A 19880-nucleotide genomic window follows, 5' to 3' on the forward strand; every position below is an offset into this window, starting at 1 on the left:
TCCAATTTCGAAGAGGCTGTGCAAGGGTGACTCTTCATACTCACAGTAACTATTGTGGTTACTCTATATAATTATGACTTGGACTTTGCATTGCTATTCTGATTATTATATGTGATTGTTTTGCTATGTTGTTTTCATGATCATCACGCCTTATAGTTTGTCAATTGTCACTGCATGTAAATTATACGCGGTGTCTGCGGCCTACTGTCTAGAGAGTGCCCATGCTACATAAATGTTAATAATAGGCTAAGAAATGTTGCTGATAATACCATTGTGTATAGTAGATAAAAGAAAACTCCAAAAATTGTTTCACTGCTGCTACCAGCGCTATACCAGTAGTGCTACTGCTGCTACCAGCGCTACTAGTGCTACCAGTGCTACTGCTGCTACCAGTGCTACCAGTGTTACTGCTGCTACCAGCGCTACCAGTGCTACTACTGCTATATACCAGCGCTACCAGTGCTACTGCTGCTACCAGTGCTACCAGTGCTACCAGTGCTACTGCTGCTACTGCTGCTACCAGTGCTACCAGTGCTACCAGTGCTACTGCTGCTACCAGCACTACCAGTGCTACTATACTGCTACCAGCGCTACCAGTGCTACTATTGCTACCAGTGCTACCAGTGCTACTACTGCTACCAATGCTACCAGCGCTACCAGTGCTGCTACCAATGCTACTGCTGCTACCAGCGCTACCAGTGCTACTGCTGCTACTGCTGCTACCAGTGCTACTAGTGCTACTGCTGCTACCAGCGCTACCAGTGCTACCAGTGCTACTGCTGCTACCAGCGCTACCAGTGCTACTGCTGCTACCAGCGCTACTGCTGCTACCAGTGCTATACCAGTGCTACTGCTGCTACCAGCGCTACCAGTGCTACTGCTGCTACCAGCGCTACCAGTGCTACTGCTGCTACCAGTGCTACCAGTGCTACCAGCGCTACCAGTGCTACCAGTGCTACCAGTGCTACCAGTGCTACCAGCGCTACCAGTGCTACTACTGCTACCAGCGCTACCAGTGCTACTACTGCTACCAGCGCTACCAGTGCTACTGCTGCTACCAGCGCTACCAGTGCTACTACTGCTACCAGCGCTACCAGTGCTACTACTGCTACCAGCGCTACCAGTGCTACTGCTGCTACCAGCGCTACCAGTGCTACTACTGCTACCAGCGCTACCAGTGCTATACTGCTGCTACCAGTGCTACTACTGCTACCAATGCTACTGCTGCTACTACTGCTACCAGTGCTACTGCTGCTACCAGTGCTACCAGTGCTACTGCTGCTACCAGACTGCTGCTACCAGTGCTACTGCTGCTACCAGTGCTACTACTGCTACCAATGCTACTGCTGCTACTACTGCTACCAGTGCTACTGCTGCTACCAGTGCTACCAGTGCTACTGCTGCTACCAGCGCTACCAGTGCTACTGCTGCTACCAGCGCTACTGCTGCTACCAGTGCTATACCAGTGCTACTGCTGCTACCAGCGCTACCAGTGCTACTGCTGCTACCAGCGCTACCAGTGCTACTGCTGCTACCAGTGCTACCAGTGCTACCAGCGCTACCAGTGCTACCAGTGCTACCAGCGCTACCAGTGCTACTACTGCTACCAGCGCTACCAGTGCTACTACTGCTACCAGCGCTACCAGTGCTACTGCTGCTACCAGCGCTACCAGTGCTACTACTGCTACCAGCGCTACCAGTGCTACTACTGCTACCAGCGCTACCAGTGCTACTGCTGCTACCAGCGCTACCAGTGCTACTACTGCTACCAGCGCTACCAGTGCTATACTGCTGCTACCAGTGCTACTACTGCTACCAATGCTACTGCTGCTACTACTGCTACCAGTGCTACTGCTGCTACCAGTGCTACCAGTGCTACTGCTGCTACCAGTACTACCAGGGCTACTGCTGCTACTGCTGCTACCAGTGCTACTGCTGCTACCAGTGCTACTACTGCTACCAATGCTACTGCTGCTACTACTGCTACCAGTGCTACTGCTGCTACCAGTGCTACCAGTGCTACTGCTGCTACCAGTGCTACCAGTGCTACTGCTGCTACCAGTGCTACCAGTGCTACTGCTGCTACTGCTGCTACCAGTGCTACTGCTGCTACCAGCGCTACCAGTGCTACCAGTGCTACTACTGCTACCAACCAGTGCTACTGCTGCATGCTACTAGTTACCTACTATATTCACCTACCAGCTACTATGACGTCATTAGGAAGGTATATAGATGATGTAATCTAGGATTGGTTACATGGAGAAACAACCCATGACGGCCGACATGGCTACTACTGCTGGAGCTGGAGAGGATATAGCCTTGATCCCAGGCCTTTTGAAGGAGGCTGGAGAAGCAATGCCACTAGATGGTGAGTGTGGGGGCAAACTTATACTATAATTGACTATTGCTACAATACTTTAGATATCTAGACTACTCTAAGAATAGTAATTCTAGGAACAGCCCTGTTGGGGCGCGTTTTACACCGCCAGAGCGCATTGCATGGTAATTCGAACAATCCATTCATCCAGCACCCCCCTCTCTCAAATCCTGGCTACGCCCCTGCCAATAATTCATTTCTAGCTAGTAAGCTCTGTGTAGCTAGTACAGCTACACTACAGTGACACAGAGAAGCTACATGATCGGTCCAGCTGCACCAAGAATGCCTCCATGTCTCACAAACCTGTGTGGGCCTGGGAGAGTACAGGTCTATTCTCAGTTTGATAATTAGCCCACGCTCTCAACAACAACCCCGCAATAGCCACACCCATTATTAGTTTCATTTCCGGCTGTTCCTGTTTAGTGTGCGTTCCTGTTTAGTGGCCCTACAAACGTCGGTAGCTTTCTAGGGTAGGTGGGGCTCATTGCTGACTCAGCACTTAACTTTTGTCAGGCACAAACTATTCTAGCTCAGCTTTGCAAGCTTTACTGACTCTGCAATTGTTATTTTAACTATGGTTTTTGCAGTGACGATCCGGATGGATGGTTTACGTTTGTATAAATTCGAATGTAGCTAGTGGACAATAAGTGTTATATACCCACTTGAATGAAAAGTATACTTGCTATTGGATACAACTAGCAAACAGTCTCAAAAACTGTTGAAAACAAACAAAAAGCTTGTGCGTATAGCTTGAAGCCAGTGCTAAGCTTCTAGCTCTACGCACTAACTTGTCAATGTCCAAGCAGTGATTCATTAGCTTCCCCAATAGAAATGATGGGCAAAAAGTACTCTACACCTGCTCAAGTTCCTTTTCCTTTATCAAAATTAGTGACTGGCCATGGTAAGTATACAGTTGGTTTACAGAACGTGTGTAATTAGTTAATTCAACCCAGGTCCCATAAATTATCACTCCAGTTTGGATGATCAAGTAGATCACCTGGGCGCATCGTTTCAATGGCTAACGAATGAAGCATATCGAAGAATGAAGATATCTGATGTTAGTGTTGACGAGATCTATTTCGCTATATCAATTATACATATGAAATGTTTCGCTAAAAATTATGTTAACGAATGCTTTGAGAAAGCCAATACGCTCGCAAAGATTTGGGGCAAACTAAATCATTTATGGGATTTCTTCAACTATGAGCTTTTCCAACAAGTGGTTCGAGTCATGTTCACTAAAGCAGACGATCCTTTGCTGAGCGAACTAGCCAAGTACGAGAGTGAGATGGAAATATTTTGTTCTAGAACAAAGTTTTGTGACTTTGTTAACCATTGGCCATTTTCAATTGCAAAACCGAAGCAAAAAGCGATAAAAAAACTTAAAAAAATACTCGTTACAGTGGACCAAAAATGGGAAGATTGCACTTTACATGATGCTAAAAGAATTTTTTCAGTAAGCTTTTCGCTACCTCAGGAATTTATGGTGTTGAAAGGTGCTTGTACCGGGATCCTCCCTCCATCTGTGGCCAGCTCAATAAAGAAACTACAAGGTAATAGTTCTGTTCTCTTCCAGCTCCATAATTGGCACATACCTGAAAAACTCCTTACCATCAGCTCTTATTTTTGGAAGTTTCAGTTGTACGAAAATTAATACGGTGTGTATTGTGTTTTTCAATAAAGTGCCGTATTTCTTTTCTTCTCAGTTTTGACAATGGAAACACTAGAGAAAGAAAATAAAATCACTGACGAGCAGCTGGACACAAGAGTAGAAGAAACTGATCTACCTCAATTATCCTCATATTTCGACAACACTGACGACTATGTTGAAATGCTGGGGCTCTCACCTGGACAGCAAACTTGTGTCATTGAAGAGAAGGCTAGAACAGCCATAAATCAGACACAAGCTGGAATAAAGTTGGCTCTGAAATACTGGCTGGACAGAGTTCTTGCAGAGGGCACGTTCAGAGCTCTGCTACTTATCCTAATCTCCCTGGACAAAGGAGACATTGCTATCAAGGTGGCACAGTACTTGTCAGCCAAAGGTGAGTGATTATCTGTACTAACATAGAGCTGAAAATGTGCTAGTGTCTGATAAACGGTAAGAACAGACAAAAAATCGATCATCAGACACAACCTACCGTTTCTTCTGTAGGGGGATATGCTGAGAGTCGCATAGTAATTATGTAAGGACAATAATTAAACAATAAAACCCCCAAAGTTGGAGTTGCAAAACGCTTGTATGTCCATGCAGCAATTATTTCTGCTGAGTCACTCGCGTATCAATGATCAGACAGAAAATGAGGTCAAAGGTCAAATGTTATTGGCACCTCACGCAACTGGGGTCAAAGGTCATTAGTGAGCGTGTGCGTGGATGCCAATGACATTTGACCTTTGACCCCATTTGTTGTCTGATCATTGATACACGAGTGACTCAGCAGAAATAATTGCTGCATGGACATACAAGCGTTTTGCAACTCCAACTTTGGGGGTTTTATTGTTTAGTTATTGTCCTTACATAGTTACTAATGTAGAGAATAAAATTATTGATGCTCAGAATTAAAATCAAGATTCTGTAAGTGTATAAGTAAACGCTCATCGCAGGCTAGTACTTTTTTATGCCTCGAGGACTAGCCGCACGAGGAATACGATAAAGCTGACTGTGTGTGTGCATGTGTGCGTGCGTATTCCAGCTGTTACTGCTCAACGGTTGCAATGCGACGAAAACTAACAGCTTCTATAGGCTTCTAGCCACGTTCTCTTGGATTTTGATTCGTGGATTAGCAAACTAAAGCTTCTTTCTCGAGTTAGGCTAGTTTGACACACATTGAAGGCTGTTGCAGTCTCTTCAGAATCTGTCATAGCATCATCTGTTCGCACAAACTTTCTATTCAACACATGAGTTAGCCTTGCACTAAGCTAGCTATAGTAGCCTGATCTCTTTGGACACACCCTTTAATTATTCCTATAGATGCAATGCGCATGCGCACTCATCCCCACATGTTAGAGAATTCAGTGGCAGATCAACTTACTGGGTATACTTCTTTTCTTGAGGTCCTGGTATACCGATAAGCAAATGATACCATATAGACTAGATAACAATAGATTGGTGTACACAAGTCTGGTAACAATAGATACATGTACACAAGTGTTTTCTTCTCAGTATTAATATTTAGATAGATACACACTTTCTGCTTGTTTATATACTATACTGCATGTCTGTGCTTAAAGGGAAGGTACCATGAAAAAATAAAGTTTTATTTTTTTGCCTTAAAATGTTCTTTGTGGGGTATAAAATAGTCCTGAGACAAAAAAATATTTTTCTGAAAATTAACTTTTCAGAGAAACAGGACTGTAGGAACACAATTTCTGGCTTAAAATTTTGCTTCCTGTTGTGGTCAAATGTGGGCGCGGTCAAACGTGACGTCAGAGTAGGCATTTGTGCTGCATGTAAAATGTATTCTGTGTGTGTTGAGTGTGTTGCAGCTGGTTGCTCCTTTACATCTAGCAGTCATACAGTTCTCTCAGTTGAAATATGAGTGGGAAAAACAAGTCCTATGTACCAGAGCTCACTGAAAAGCAACAGAATCCTGTTTTTGTGTACAGTGAAAACTCACAGATATGACCTCCCTTGCTGCTCAGTTTGGGATCCAAAAGAGGAAGAATCTGAGGTCTGGAGCCATTCTAACTGTTTTCTATAAGGCAGTTATTCAGAAATAAACTGCCATATCGTCCTGTAAAAAGAGAGGCCCTGAGATCAGAGTCATGGAATGGAGAGATAGCCCTATAGAGAAGTGCCCGGTCAGCCGCTGTATACGGAAAAGCGAGAACGGAGACAGGTTAATAGCTTCTGTTTTTGTTCAATCATGTATAATTATAATACCTCGCTGCAGTTGATACTTGATGCTTTACAAGAGACAACCTCTCTATACCGTGACTCCTGCATGTAGACCCGGCATGCAACTGAGACTCCTGATCAGACTACATAATTATGCATGCAGTACCTCTCTTCCTATTTTCATGTTGGAAACAACTTCAGCAAGGGTCTCATTGTCATGCAAAGACAAGTGAAACCAAAACTTGACGTGTTAATAATGTAAAGATTACCGATAGTAACTCAAACCCCATCTAAATTATAAATTATAACTATACCAAGGATGTCGATATTTAGTGTGAAGTGCTTGGACTCATGCATGGTGACTCTCCCCCTGTTGTCAAATCCCATACAACCTAATTTTGAGCCCAGCATCTTCTTCTCCTAAACGTTTGTCGCGACATTGACAAAAACATAACTTTTAAATTGTCTCAAGAGTAATACACGTAATACAGGTTGAGTCAATAATCCTGCATGTGAAGAAGAAGGAAATTTGTTACGAATCGCAGCTATACTGCATGCACAGCTTGGTAGAACAACTCGTATAATTATATGTCTTCCAAGCCAGCCCCAGCACAACCGACTAGTTAAGAAAGTTATACCTTTCACACTGATAAACTTACTGGTGTATACTTCATTCTCATCTGCCTCACCATATCTGTGTTTGTGGGCAGTGTACGCCATCTGTAGCACCCACATATCAAGGATCAAATCCATCACACTGATTCTCTATTGGTATAATACATTTCTACACAACGTACTACCGCATGCATTCACACCTGCATGACACACTCAATTGCATGACTGTATACTTATACATATAGACCTAGTCTATATACTAATTAGTCAATTAACATTTCCTATCCTGCCTTCATTGTCACCATCATCATCACCACTCGAACTAGCATGGGAAGGCTTTCTCGCTCATACAGATATGGCTCCACAGCGCTTGTTTTATCTTCACTGCAGCTTTTTTCATGCTCAACAGATGAGAAGGAGTAGGAAAAACTCAACTGGCTTGAAAATCATAGCTAAAATCACATGTGTCTGTCAGTCAGACTCATGCAGCCACCAGTATGCATCAATTCAATGTTTACTAGTACCTACTCTGACGTCACGTTTGACCGCGCCCACATTTGACCTCAACAGGAAGTAAAATTTTAAGCCTTTCTTAACAATCCTGTTCCTCACAAACTTTAATTTAGAAAAAAATTTTTTTGCATCAAGGTTATTTTATATCTCACAAAGAACATTTTAAGGCAAAAAAATAATTCTTTATTTTTTCATGGTACCTTCCCTAAAGGTTTGCTCCCATGCAGGGCCACTGTTTGGCTACAGGCAATTTAAGACGATCAGTATACACTATTAACTGTGGACACCCCTTTCTTGTGAAACAATCAAAGCACACTGCAAATTATTTACTTGTTCTATAACACTCTGAGCGAAAGCAAAAACATGGCGAGAGGCATTAGCAAGCGCACGTTTGCAACACTCATTACTTAGGCAATCAACATAATGTGGAGGGTGCAAACTCTCAGGGTACAAACAGGACTGCTCTTATGACATGTACATAACTCACTGCGTTTGGGATGCTATAACCTTTGGGTTTTGTATAGCAAAAACTGCCTGTAATCTAAAGAGTACAATGCCACTAATATTATTTGTGAGTAGATATGGTGGAATATTTCTAAGAAATGGTGCTGATACCATTGTGTAGGTGAATGAAACATAATTATTCAAAAATGTTTCTAAAACGTTTTAGTGGGAAATCATTTAGGTGAAAACGGGGGGGTGATTGTAAAAAAATGTATGTAACTCTGTAAGTAAAGTCTTTTCTGGATAGGTTTGTTACCAAATGTTAGATAATTTTCATGTGTAAAAAATTAGACCTTAGCCAAGAAATTTACTTCAGTTCCCTTGCTATAATTATAACCGAAAAGGCACCTTTAAACACAGTACGAAGCAGCGTGTGTACTTGTACGCATACATGTTAAACCAAGAGCACATTACAGAAGGAGCGTCTAACTCTGCATGGGTTCGGAAATCGCATCTTGTGTGTTTTCCTAAACGCTGCATTGCCTTATAAGAAAAGTGTTTTACAGACCGCTGTCAGCCTGTGAATATCATTGGATTTGAACGGATTTTGTAAGTAGTGCAGCAGCAGGAGAGCTATAATTATAGGTTGAGCCAGAAAGAACTAAAATGAATAGCTAGGTCTTTGATGGATGTTGGCCGGTATACATCATGCATGAAAGAGACTGTCATTGGTGAGATATCCAATTACTTTGTAAAGAGAAAGTTTGCTAAGCTAGCTGTAGCTTTTCATTTTTATTGACATGCTTGGTAAAGCAGAGATTGAAAGAGAAGGGGATATAAAACTAGATCACGTGAGCTTAGTATGTGCTCAATGTAAAACAGAGTAAAAAGTTTAGGCACTCTGCGTTGCTAAAAATGGCGGTTTAAATAACAAAACAGGCCCATGGGAAGCTGGATGACTCACTAATTGACTAGCCGCAGATAGTTTTAAAATATATTTGGTGGCAATAAAATCCAGAACGCCAGATTCCCTGGTTTATTGGCTGTACTATAGCCTTTGTGGGACTGCAGAAAGCAAGTTGGTTTTCATAAGATGGTTCAGTGATGGGTTTTACTGTTAGCTATGTATTGGTGCCTTTCTCAAAGGCTAGGTCGCTCTGATGCTGAAAGCATAATCGATTTTTAGTGTACCATTTTGCAAAATTTTGCTCCAGGACAAGTAAAAGAGGTCAAAAAAGTTAAAATGATCAAACAAGCTGTCTCTTGGCTTTTAGCTGAGGAGCTATTCCACTTCCCAACAGTCCACTCTTGCATGTGTATATAAAAGCTATTAGTAGCTTCATGTTATGTAGCTTTGGCATCTCCACCGAGGCATCAGCACACCTGCGGTGCTTTCATTTCATTTAATCAGGAGCACATTACAGAAGGAGCGTCTTACCTCGGGAATCGCATCTCATGCAAGTTTGCAAAGCATATAATAACCTTATGCAAAACCGCGAAGTGCATGGGTGATAATCATCTGCGGGCGAATGCTATTTGAGCTGACGATGCACTTTTACCAGAGATTGAAGAGAGAGGGATATGAAACTTGATGACGTGTACATACAATCCGTGATGCCCGAAATGGGCGTGGTACGTTGTCTGTACTGCAAGTTCTATGTAAAATCATGTAAAACACTTTGGGGACTGTATCTCTAGACTTGCTGCTACATATAGAACAAAGTTGATATGATGACCATTATTTTAATGATCGACCATGATTGTTGTTAAAAACGATCACTGCCAAAAGTTCAAGTCTAAAATAATAATTATTAATGGCTGCAAATCAGCAGAGCCTTGCAGCTCTCTTCTCATTCTTGCAGCTACCAATAGCTATAGTGTTCTAGTGTAGAGCTAACTACTAAGTAGAGTAGCAACACTCGGTATAGTATAAGGCAAGCTACGTGCTCTTCTGAAAAGGCTGCAATTGCATTCCAACTCGGTAAGTAAAACTAAGCATAACTCGAGAACGAACTTTATGTTATGTAGCTTTGGCATCTCCACCGAGGCATCAGCACCTGCAGAATTAAATCCAAGTAAACATGACTATAGAAGCTTATAATATAGAAACTCTTGATTCATCCTTGAACAGCTTGCAAAAATGTTCATCATGATTGATATAATGTGTGTAAAAAAGCTATTAGTAGCTTTATGTTATGTAGCTTTGGCATCTCCACCGAGGCATCAGCACCCGCAGTGCTTTCATATTAAAGCTGGAATTGTTGTATGCTACCTTTGGCCAGGGTCTATATAGGGTATGTATTGTACATAATTATAGGCTCATGCAATACATTGCATGTGCAATCGAATTCCCCTTATATTCTTTAGCTTGCTGTCAATTATTTGAGCTTGCTTGCTGGCAGAAATTAAATGTGTTTTCTTGTGTATGTAGGAGAAGCTGTTGTGGAAGTCACTAAAAAATCTAACGAGTTCAGCAGTTTTGGAATTAAAATTACCGTCCCGGAAAATTCGCTACCTGAAGGTATCGATACGTGTGTCCTACACATATCCTTCGAGTTATCCACTAACTTTGAGATTCCCGCTAACTCAGAACTACTCAGTTCAATTTATCGTGTGAAGTGTGAGCCCAAAATGCAGTTCAAGAAGCCTGTCACCCTGGAAATGCAACACTGCATGAGCTTAAACTCTGACCATCAACAAAGGCTTGTCTTTGCTCGAGCAACAGATCAGAGTAAAAAGTTTGAGATCCTGGAGGGTGGTCACTTTCCTATTGGTGAACGCTATGGATCCATCCAGCTTACTAGTTTCAGTTGGTTTACAACTTTGTGTGAATTATTAGGCTATCCAACTGAGAAGATGTACAGTGCATTGCTCTTCAGAAATAACTTGCCCTGTGACGTAATTGACATGAAATGTGTGGTATGTCAGGATCTAGACACTCATGTAAAGGTAGGTTTCCACAATCATAATTTGTGAGCCTATAATGAATTATACAATAATTATAATTATGCCTATACCATGCAGTGTTACGTAACATAATCATTACAGGTAATTAGAGAGGCTTTAGAAAGAGATGGATTCACAAAAGAAATGGATCTAGATCAAATTCAATTTGAAAATACAGTAGAGATGAAGCTACATTCAGAGAATCCCGAGCTTTGGACTGTTACTAGAGTAACATCCACTGTGAGTTATAGTAGTATCAGTGGTAGTTTTTAAAACAAAAGCATAATTATAGTTACACTCTTGGGGAGGATCATATATAATGCAACAAAACAATGGACATGCATGCAGGTGTAACTATATTATCATGAACTTTCTATCTTGTATATATAGCTGTCCAGAGATTGTATTGAGGGATACTCAAGCGTGTTGGATTCTAATAGACGGCGTGGAGTTATTCCAGCCATCCATTATAGATTTAACCTAAAGGAAAAAAATATTTCTGAATCAGTAAACTTTCTGCTGACAAAAACCGATTTAGAGAGCCAACACTTGATCCTACATATTTGCTGTAAGTATATATATAATTATAATGATCTTTCCTGAATTTTACTGTCCTGATACTTGCAACAAACCATGCATCCTTAACAACTTAGTTTCCTCAGTACCCCACACTCTGGGAAATAGTGACTCAGCTACACAGAGAGGTCAGTTTGTGTGTATAATTATAGTAGATGATTAATTATGTGCAGCTATATTTTTATATTTTTATTTTCCTCAGTATGTCAGACTGCCGGGAAGAGTGACTTAACCACACAGAGAGGTTTGTATATAATTATAAGTGCATTGTCTACAATATACGTACATAGCTATAGCTACATTAATAATATTAAGCCAAATTAAGACAGTCATATAATATAATTATATATAGGTTATGAAGTGTCAACAAGCTATGATTGCGAATCCATTGTGAAGACCTCATCATCAGGTTTGATTGCTATAACATTGTATTGTTATAGATGTGTCAACGAAATAGCCCATGCATGCACAGCTTCAGCTAGTAATCGTAGATTCAAGTACCTATATTATTCAAAGAGGTAAACTATATAGTTATGTATATACGTTAATTATATAGTAATTAGTATTCTAAACATGTTCACGTCACTGCATGCTCATTGCCTCTTATGTATATAGCTAGTCGAATCCCTCTCCAAGATCTAATAAAGCGATACCGCCTGACTGACAAGCAACTCAACAGTGAAATCAAGAAATCTGATACTCCCGTTATAGCCCACTATTTCGAAAATGTGCAACTTTATTCGAGTGCAATGGAACTAACTCTTGCTGAAGAAGCTGATGTGAAAGAATTGCGTCGTGTAGATGGCAATCAAACAGCCATGATGAAGTGCTTGCAAATCTGGAAAAAGCATGCTCCTTCTCAAGCAACTTACAGAGCTCTACTGGATATTGTACTGGGATTGGGGGAAGGTAACACAGCTCATCAAATCTGTCAGCAATTTACTCGACGTAAGTACATGTACATACGTTATTTCATATCAGGTGAATCCCCTGAGAAGCTACTCAAAATTTAACGCGTGCTTGAAATTACAAAAACAAATTACCTGAATGGTGTCAGGAGCACATAAGCTAGTACATGAATAGAGATGCATATGGAGTGTCTTATACTATATATGCAGTGTATTGCGGAAACAATAATCGTCCTAACTGTAATAATTTCCTTGTTTGTAATGTGCTAAGGCACTTGATCCGAATAATTATAATTAAGTATAGCAGAACTCAGCGGTTTGACATTATTATATATGGCAATGTTTTTACATAGCAAGATGATATAATTTCCGGGTATAGTAACACACTGCATCTCCTCATGTGCTCCTAATGATGTATGGTAGAAACTGGATTATTAGCATGCAGGCTGCATACAGTGTATCTTATATATAACTAGAGCACTGAAGTGCAAACCCTCAGCTGGTGACATGATACTAAAGAAAACGGAGGAATGGTATAATTATAATGCAGTGCATGTAGCATGCCTATATATGACTAGCACAGCACCTCAAACTAAACTAACAACGTACAACTACATGAGACATGCACTGTGAACTGGGATCACAGCAAAGAAGCCTGGAGTCTTAGACTAAGAGAAGTATGGCTCCTGCTAAGCTGGAGTATAGGATCCAGAGTCAGTCAACAACCATGCAGTCACAATTCTACTTTCTTGACCGTAGGCCTATTCAATTGTTCCTGGTACGGGATCACTTCAGTTGAAAATAGGTAATGAAGCCTATACGTAGTCAAGGCTTCATTACCTATTTGCAACTGAAGTGATCCCGTACCTTGACTCAAGGCCATGTGCAAGTTTAGCTTTTGCTCGATTTTATTCGACAAAGGAGCTTTAACATCAAAGTCTGCCACAATTTAAAACAAGATACTGTTGTGTGAAGGCTATCCATGCATGCTGTAAACGCAGTGCTGTGGCATCCAGGTGAGTAGAAAATCCCATCACAAACAAACAAACAAACAAACAAACAAACTAACAGACTACTATACCCGTGGCCGCCCACGCGCGCCTCGGGTAATTATGCCTCGGTGCACATGCATGCGCAAGCGAAGTATATTACAGTAGTACAGTGTGTTCGTGTGTGTGTCTGTGTAGACTGCATGCATGCATGCTACATCTGCTCAAGGTTCATTGAAGTACAACTAAGAGTTTCTATAGGCTTCTAAAGTCTATTTGCATTGAGTTCGACCCCGGAAGTTATGTGGTCAATTATGGCTTCATTTATGCTTTATGTGGTGGACAAGTATGCCTGGGACTTCTACATGGAAAATGCTAACTTTTAGCTGGTTGGAGCTTATCAGCTCTACAGCATATAGATAGAAGCGCTTTTTAACAAGGAATATGAAACTTTGAATTTCAGTAAAGTATGACAAAGTTATAACAACTTATGAAGGTCAAACTCAACACAAATAGACTTTAGTCATGTTTTCTTAGATTTAATTCGTGGATTTGCAAAATAATGCTTGGTTCTCGAATGAATACATTAATGTTCATTATAATAATAATTATGATGTGTGTATAAAAGCTACCGTATAGCAGGTAATTTTAGGGGGACAAAATATTCGTGGTTCAGCAATATTGAGACACTTCGTAGGTCATATTTTCGTGGTTGGAGCTTGCACTGCAGGTAAAGGTAGGCAAGGTCGTTTCATTCGTGGGTAAAACATTCGTGGTCAGACCTCCAACCACGAAAACCACGAATATTTTGCCCCACGAAAATTACACGCTATACGGTATTAGTAAAACCAGTAGGTTTTACATAGGATTGGCAGTGGGTTTGCCCGTTATTTTGACTCATGTTCAAATTGTTCTATCTCTGCAGGGAAAGGCCACATCAAGGAGCTGGCTAGACAGATAGTTTATTTAGCCTTTTCTCTCTTTGTATCTCTCATTTCATAATCCATGAACATTTTAATGAATGAATATTGTCATTTTAAAAATTGCACTATTTCGACGTTTCACTGCTCTTTGTCTGACTGACTAAGTAAGTAAGTAAGTTTCTTGCCCAGCATTTGTTCCAAGTACAGCCATCTCCAGGACATTCTGCACAGGGTTTCCAAACGACTACAACCTGGATTACAAAGCGCTTCTTCAGATTTGCGATTGCTTCCACGAGGCAGATGACCTCTCAGTCTCTATTTCTCTTACCTAGACAATTCCGCCATCTTTAATGACTCAGCAATTGCGTTGTGGCCAAATAATAGATAGGCGTGGCTAAGAAACCGCGCCTAAAATCAGAGTCTGCTTTTCTTCACACTGTTCAGCTCTAGCTCCCTTTCTCTGACAGGCATGCTATATGCACTGGCTAGATATCATGCTCTTAAAATGGCTGTCATTTAATACTGATTCACAAATTCAACATATCAAGCAATGATTACTCATTACTATTGAATTATTAGTCCCGAGAAGATATCTGATTAGTCCTGTCTTCTCTTCTTGAACTTCTGTACTGCCTCTTGACGTTCCACTTATGCATGTCATGATACGTAAACTGTACTGAAAAAGAAAGGGAATCCGACTAGAAAAACATTTGCAATGTGAAAAATTACTAGGATTGGCCAGGGGAACCACAAAAAAGCATGGACACAAGAAATCAGACGAGAGCATAACTCCAATCCGTTACAACGTCATGAACATGTACAATACATAGTATATAGACTGCATGCATGTGTTCCAGATCCATCTACCAGCTTCCATCCACCACATCATTCCATGCAGGTCACCAGTACGGTCCGTGCATGTTAGACTTAGACTCGCCAGCCAGCCCTTCCCATGTTGGACTGTGTGTACCTGTGCTAAACACTGCATGTATTAGGAACATCAAATCATCATGATTATATGCCTGCACATTCCAAAATGTAAATATATATAGGGATTGGTCATCACTCCACCAGTAAAAATTGCGTGGTATATAATTATATTGGCCGGGAAAACTATCAGTACATGCATGTGATTGACGTTGTAACGGATTGGAGTTAATGCTCTCGTCTGATTTCTTGTTTCCATGCTTTTTTGTGGTTCCCCTGGCCAATCCTAGCAATTTTTCACATTGCAAATGTTTTTCTAGTCGGATTATAATAAGTGCTGACATCAGCGTTTTACATTCAAATTGCACAGGAAGCGACTCATCACCAAGTGCATGAGCAGATATTTTTCCATATCGCACACCCGGAAGTATTATTGATTGGAATAAAACGTTTTTCAGTGAGAGAACAAGAAAAACAATAATTTACACACATGCACTCATGATCATGCCTTCTGCAAGCTCTTCTGGTGTTCTAGAGTTTTATTTCTTCGTCTTTTAGCCGTTTTTTTTAGTTTTCAACTGGGAGAATTAATTTTGTTGCTACGCATCCTTCTGGTTGACAAAGCAACCACATGTCGCGCATGCGCAGATTCAACCTGCATTTGGTTTCTAAGCATTATCCCATGCATACTCGTTTGTGCGTAGTAACTGTCACTCGTGCCTGCTCTCCAGTATCCATAATATAGGATAATATCATATTAGTATAGCTTTATGTTATGTTGCTTTGGTACCTCCACCGAGATATAAATTGACACCACCGAGGCATCAGCACCTGTGGTACTTGTATTGTTGTGTTTTTAGCAAGGGCGTATGAAGAAAAGAAGACATGCAACTACAATCTATCGTATTAGAAATGGGCGGGGGGTTTATGTCTAAAAATAATAAAGAATTTATTGCACGTGCACTTTATATAATTATACTCTAGACTAGCCTTGTTTTTACTCTATTCCCTAGTGGGCGGTTGGGCTAAATATAGCATATCCTGCTGACTCATCAATAATACGACGCGCACAGTATACATTGTGAGTTGCATGCCCTCTTCTCTTCATACGCCCTTGTTATTAGGTATTGTTGTACGAATGTGCTGAGCGTTTTGTGTCAGTGTTGGTATCCATGGGACCATGCATGTCTATTGCCAATTCCTTTGAGATTGCACCAGATGAGCCATTTGTATATATAGCAGCTACATTGTATTCATTATACAGTGAAACTCTCCTCCTCTGACAAGCCGTACCACAAAACGCTGTTTGAAGTTGCATATAGGCAAGGAAAGAACAAGTGGTATAACATTGGCATCAGTCTGAATGTGTCTGTGTTTGATTTGGAATCCATTCGGAAAAACAATCCATCGGACGTTGGAGATTGTTTCCGTGCAATGTTGCTGAAGTGGTTTGAAAGCAGTCCTGACTGCTACCTTTACGATTTCCTGAAAGCTCTCAGATCAGAGCCTGTGGAACTTGAAAACCTCTGTCCAAAAGTCGAGGAAGCCATCTTAAATATTGCAAAATTAGGTAACTATAAACTGGTTATAGAGACAGTATTGACGTGACATCATTAATTTTGTTGGAGCATAACAACTTTTTATTGAAGACAGAACTCTCCCATTCAATGCCTCATTAAGAAAATTCTAAGGCTATTGCGATTCTAACATAGACAGGCGTATAGACATTACGTCTATGCATGTTAGAATCGCAATAGCCTTATATATAGTAATTTGCTTGAGTATAGCGAGCCTCTCTATAACCTAACAGGTGTACATACCTCACGCATGCAGGGTCACCATTATTTTGTGTGAGGCAAGTAATGTTACTAAACCACCTAGGGATGAAGTTAGATGTATAACGACCACTTTTAGTGTAATACCCAGCTAGCTATGCAGTTTTAAGGGTTCTGTTGTCAATGGCATCATTGTGCATTGTGGGGCAGAGATAAGATGATTAACTGCTCCAATGAATGTAAACACAGCAATAATTTGGTGTAAACTGTAGGGTAAATAAGACATTAAAACTATTCAATATACGTAACACTTCTTGTATATAGGCACAGCTTCTGAAGTGGGAGGAGTTGGTCTACAAGAGCTGATGGACCATGTCGATACCGTCCAACTTGATAGAGAGATCCCTGATGATGAACTCCCAGTCATAGCTGCCTATTTCAACAATGTGGAGCTCTACTCTCAAGCAATGGGTCTGACTCCCGCTGAACAAGATGATGTTAGAACTTCCCTCCATCAATACGATACTCAGACAGCCATAACCAGGTGCTTGTTGTTATGGCAGCAACGCGACCCATACAAGGCAACGTACAGAGCACTGTTGGAGCTGCTACTGAGATTACATAGAACACAAGTAGCTACTCAAGTCTGTCAGTACCTGGCTCAGAATGTGAGTACACCATTTATGTCAGTCTAGAGTTACAGAGTCCGTCAGCATTTTAGAAGTATACTTGAAACTAAAGTCTACTTGCGTTGAGTTCGGCCCCGGAAGTTATGTAGTAAATAATGGCTTCATTTATGCTTTATGTGGTGGACAAGTATGCCTGGGACTTCTGCATGGAAAACGCTAACTTTTGTTGGAGCTTTTCAGCCCTACAGCATAATAGATAGAAGAGCTTTTTAACAAGGAATCCAATGGTATATGAAACTTTGAATTTCAGGGAAGTATGACAAGGTTATGACAACTTTATGAAGGTTGAACTCAACACAAATGGACTTTAGTACTGCCATGCACACGGTAGAAAAATTACTGGGGGCTTTCTCTTGCTAGGCATTCCATTACCAGCATCTGCTTATGTGTTTCCATTTTCACATAAAATGTCCATTCTTCTATGTTATAATCTGTAATTTGCATGTGAAGGGGGAAATGGTACTATAATGGGACAATGTCCCTAAAGTTACCTCCATACTGTGTGATTATCCATCCAGTACAAAAATGTGTATAGGTCTGGTGTCTGTAGGATCTAAGTTAGTTGAGCGGGACAAGGACTCTGATTAAAAAAAAAGGTTGTCACTTCTACTATTAGAATTTCACCTAAAAAAAGGTCAACATTAATTCTAACAGTCAGCATGCGCTGGAGAGTTATTAGCCTTTTAGTCACTAAAGAGCTAGAACGCTATATAGCAGCTTGGTAGCTGGTAGCTGCAAGAATGAGAAGAGAGGTCAACCGTATAATATACTGATGCAGCAGCCATTAATTTTAGACTTGTACTTTTCGCATCCTTTTACAATCGTTTCTTGCCTTATGATTACCCTGATGCAAAAATGCTCGTCATGATAATTATCGTGAGCAATAGCTAATAGCTGTTATATGTATACATCCACCAAGGCATCAGCACCCATGGTGCTTTCATTATATAAGCCTTGTATAATTCAACTTTATGTATAGACGGCCATGGAAGGTTGCCTTCTTCCACTAAAATTTCTAGTAACACCTTTATTGTACAGAAGATGGAGGGTGTGGTCACTGGCTCGGACTTATGAACTGATTATATACGCAAGCAAGCAAGTATCCGACTGTACAGGACACACGTTATGTATGTAGATCTATTTTTAGTATTGGATATTTCCATGTAGTCTTTGTACAAAATGCAATAATTATATATAATAGTGTAAAATATATAATTGTACTAGCTAGTCCACTGCCATTAAATTAATTTTCTACTGTTTGCATGTCTATTATATAATTATGCTTATACCCATGCAAACACTGGTTTGTACCAGTCATGGTTATTATATACTTTTGTGTCGGCTTCTATACTTTGTACTCTAGTATGGTGATCTGCTTCTTGTATTGCCCTTTGTGAACGCCTAAAATCAGTAGATCTATTTTAAATTTGGATTCTCTACCACGTTAAGTTTTCGTTGATAGCTTCTCCTGATAAACTGACAGCTAGGTCTTGGCGGATTATGCTCAATTAGTTGCCTATGTTTCTTTTCTTTTATTCTCTAGCACTATCTGATTGGGTTCAGACTGTCGGGAGACTGTGCCAACGTTGTTCTTTATTCCCGTATTTTCTTTTTCATCATCCATCATAATAATTATTATGCTGATAATAATTATAACTTTTTATTGATTTTCAAGCTGATTTTTAGGAGTCTGTAATAAAGTGTAAAATCAGGATTTCAGGAACGACATACAAGTAGAACCAAGTTTATATATAGTTGCATCGTTAATATTTTCTTTTCGCTAATTGTATTACGTAACAGCCAGCTGTAGGTATATAGTCTTCACATGCATGTAAAGATTTAAGCTGTTACGAAAATAATTAAATTCCTGATAGTTTTTTGCTTTGAAACTTACAAAACTTCTTGTTTATGCCTATTTTCTCGTCAAAGTCAGAAAATATGCCATGCAGCATTGTTCTTAATGATCAGGAGTACATACTTTTCCTGCTATATAGCATCATCCACTAAGGCCTACATTGACAATAATTTTTCAACTTATTGTCCAAGTAAATAATAAATGTTTGTCAATGATTGTTGAATTTATTGTCGTCTTTTATTGTCATTAAAATTATTGCCAATGATTATCATCAAGTGTTACCGTTCAATGTCCCTGCTCTATTCTAGAATCTAGGTCACATTCACACCCGCACATGCGCATAAACTAGACAAGAGCTCTCTTTCATCGTTCCTGAGCTGATTGACAGGGCTATAGTCTCGCGATATATACCAGCCAGCGTCTGGTATCACTGGGCTGGTATATAGGGTTCTCTCCCTCCCATGCTACTAATGAGAACGGGCTGGTATTACAAGACTATGACAGG

General features: G+C 40.5%; 1 protein-coding gene across 4 annotated transcripts; it reads left to right on the forward strand.

Annotated features, from left to right (window-relative positions):
• The first annotated feature begins 2264 nt into the window (after positions 1 to 2264).
• On the forward strand, positions 2265 to 18783 carry LOC135335907 (uncharacterized). 4 transcript variants are annotated; one of them, XM_064531595.1, is made up of 15 exons: positions 2265 to 2368; positions 3207 to 3278; positions 3331 to 3930; positions 4084 to 4422; positions 10219 to 10736; positions 10836 to 10973; positions 11124 to 11301; positions 11387 to 11437; positions 11512 to 11553; positions 11662 to 11718; positions 11925 to 12257; positions 16321 to 16626; positions 17156 to 17168; positions 17217 to 17499; positions 18559 to 18783. In XM_064531595.1, the coding sequence occupies exons 1-15, from the start codon at positions 2272 to 2274 to the stop codon at positions 18592 to 18594; spliced, it is 3063 nt and encodes a 1020-aa protein (XP_064387665.1). In that variant the 5' UTR covers positions 2265 to 2271; the 3' UTR covers positions 18595 to 18783. The 4 variants fall into 4 exon arrangements, with proteins under 4 accessions (XP_064387665.1, XP_064387661.1, XP_064387662.1 ...); XM_064531591.1 differs by having other exon boundaries at positions 17156 to 17499; XM_064531592.1 differs by having other exon boundaries at positions 17156 to 17499; positions 18562 to 18783.
• The last annotated feature ends 1097 nt before the right edge of the window (positions 18784 to 19880 follow it).

This window comes from Halichondria panicea, chromosome 5 (assembly GCF_963675165.1).
Source record: "Halichondria panicea chromosome 5, odHalPani1.1, whole genome shotgun sequence".
Taxonomy (NCBI): domain Eukaryota; kingdom Metazoa; phylum Porifera; class Demospongiae; order Suberitida; family Halichondriidae; genus Halichondria; species Halichondria panicea.

Excerpts from the sequence above, each read along its gene's own strand:
- LOC135335907 (XM_064531591.1), top strand. The coding sequence starts at position 2,272 with ATGACGGCCGACATGGCTACTACTGCTGGAGCTGGAGAGGATATAGCC. Across the intron at positions 3,931-4,083 it reads CTCAATAAAGAAACTACAAG|TTTTGACAATGGAAACACTA; the intron begins GTAATAGTTCTG and ends TTTTCTTCTCAG. Across the intron at positions 11,302-11,386 it reads CTTGATCCTACATATTTGCT|TTTCCTCAGTACCCCACACT; the intron begins GTAAGTATATAT and ends TTAACAACTTAG.